This window comes from Triticum urartu, chromosome 7A, assembly GCF_056163025.1.
Source record: "Triticum urartu cultivar PI428250 chromosome 7A, HENAU_Tu73, whole genome shotgun sequence".
Lineage (NCBI taxonomy): Eukaryota > Viridiplantae > Streptophyta > Magnoliopsida > Poales > Poaceae > Triticum > Triticum urartu.
The window spans coordinates 502,857,902-502,859,563 of record NC_141879.1 but is presented as its reverse complement, the minus strand read 5'-3'; the positions used below and the strand labels follow the sequence as shown (position 1 = coordinate 502,859,563).

At 40.7% G+C, this 1,662-nt stretch overlaps 1 protein-coding gene across 1 annotated transcript; it reads left to right on the top strand.

Moving 5' to 3' along the window:
- The first annotated feature begins 302 nt into the window (after positions 1 to 302).
- LOC147960157 (uncharacterized) lies at positions 303 to 1,437 on the top strand. Its single transcript, XM_087537220.1, has 3 exons — positions 303 to 744; positions 835 to 953; positions 1,042 to 1,437. The coding sequence occupies exons 1-3, from the start codon at positions 309 to 311 to the stop codon at positions 1,435 to 1,437; spliced, it is 951 nt and encodes a 316-aa protein (XP_087393346.1). The 5' UTR covers positions 303 to 308.
- Positions 1,438 to 1,662: the final 225 nt, after the last annotated feature.

The following is a 1,662-nucleotide window of genomic DNA, read 5'->3' as shown; positions in this document are numbered from 1 at the left end:
CAAAAAAGAGAGACATTGTTAGGCCGGGAGTAACTAGATTTGCTTCGGCATTTCTCACCTTGCAAAGTCTTGCTGCTAAGAGGAAGCAACTAACGGATATGTGTTGTAGTCCCACTTGGGAAGATTGCAAACACACAAGAACAATGAAATGGAAGGTGGCTCGTGCCACAATAATGAGTAGGGCATTTTGGAAAAATGTGTCTCTTTGCATCAAGCTATGGTTAGATGAACCACAAATTCTGTCTTGTTTCATCGTGACTCATCATGCCACAATAGTTAAATACTAATGTTGTGCTCTTTTATGTTTTATGTTGGAATGCATGGTTTTCGAGCCTTTGGTGAAGTTACTTCGGCTGGCTGATAGTGATGGGCAGTCCATGGCCTCTATGTATGGACAAATAATAGAAACAAAGAAGGCAATAATGCTTGCGGTTGAAAGTTTGGCGAACGATTACAAGGTGATCACAACAGCCATGGAGAGCAAGATGAATGGGAGGCTAGATACCATATTGCACAAGGCAGCATATGCCTTGAATCCTTATTATAGCTATACTACCGCAAGCATCTTTACTAATGTAGAAGTCATGTACGGCTTGATGGAGGCTATTGAACAATTTTATCATGGTGATGATGACAAGCAGGATAAAGCGCTTAACACAGACTTGCCCAAGTTTAAGAAGAAGGAAGGCATGTTTGGGAAGGTGGCTGCCACAAGAGCCATTACCAATCAAAATTACAATGCCGGTAAGCTTGTTCTCAGTGATAATTTTGCCATATTACATCTCTGGAAGTTTTGGGCTAGTGCATTATAGTTTCAATTTTCTATGAATGTAGGGGAGTGGTGGGCAACATATGGACTACAAACTCCTACCTTGATGCACGTGGCTTTGAGGATACTCAACTTGACCACAAGTTCATCCGGATGTGAAAGAAATTGGAGTGTTTTTGAACAAGTAATTCTCAACTTGCAAATACTCAAATATGATCCTTCTTTGTATTTGACAAGATGTCAATCTCTAAGCTTCACTTTGCAATTTGTAGGTAGATGCAAAGAGGAGAAATAAACTAGATGTGCGTCGTAGGGACGATCTAGTTTATATTCAATTCAATGGAAGAATGCTAGACAAGCGAAAGAAGTACTCATCATCTTGTGATGTCCTCCTTGGTGAAGGTGCTTCCACAGCCCAAGATTGGATATGTGAAGATGCTTACATTCATGATGAGATGGGGGAAACCGAAGATGACAATGCAATGGAGCCTCGTAGAAGTCAAAGGGTGAGAGACCTACATGAAGTGGAAGAATTCGTTTCTGATGATGAAGATGACGTCGTGCCTATCAATGAGGATGAGATAGAGTTCGAGTCTGATGATGATGTGGTTGGGAATGGGATAGAAGAAACCAGTGGCAATGGTGAGGAAGACCGTATGCAACCTTGAATCCTATGCCAATGAAAATGTCTTATGCTTGCTAGCAGCCTACTACTTTATTTTGGACTTTTGGTTGTGAGTTGTGAGAATTAGAGAGCAAAGGAAGGACTATGTGATGATTGGAGTTTGGTTGTGTGCTACTGCTAGCAAAAGGAAAGTAGCAAGAAACTATGTTATTTATGTTTTCTGATGACCTTGTTAAACTTGTTTGAACTTTGAACTATTCTGGACCTT

Bases quoted from the DNA above. Each gene is read 5' to 3' on its own strand.
- LOC147960157 (XM_087537220.1), top strand. From the start codon at position 309: ATGTTGGAATGCATGGTTTTCGAGCCTTTGGTGAAGTTACTTCGGCTG. The intron at 745-834 runs GTAAGCTTGTTC...CTATGAATGTAG, and splicing joins CAATCAAAATTACAATGCCG to GGGAGTGGTGGGCAACATAT. The intron at 954-1,041 runs GTAATTCTCAAC...TGCAATTTGTAG, and splicing joins ATTGGAGTGTTTTTGAACAA to GTAGATGCAAAGAGGAGAAA.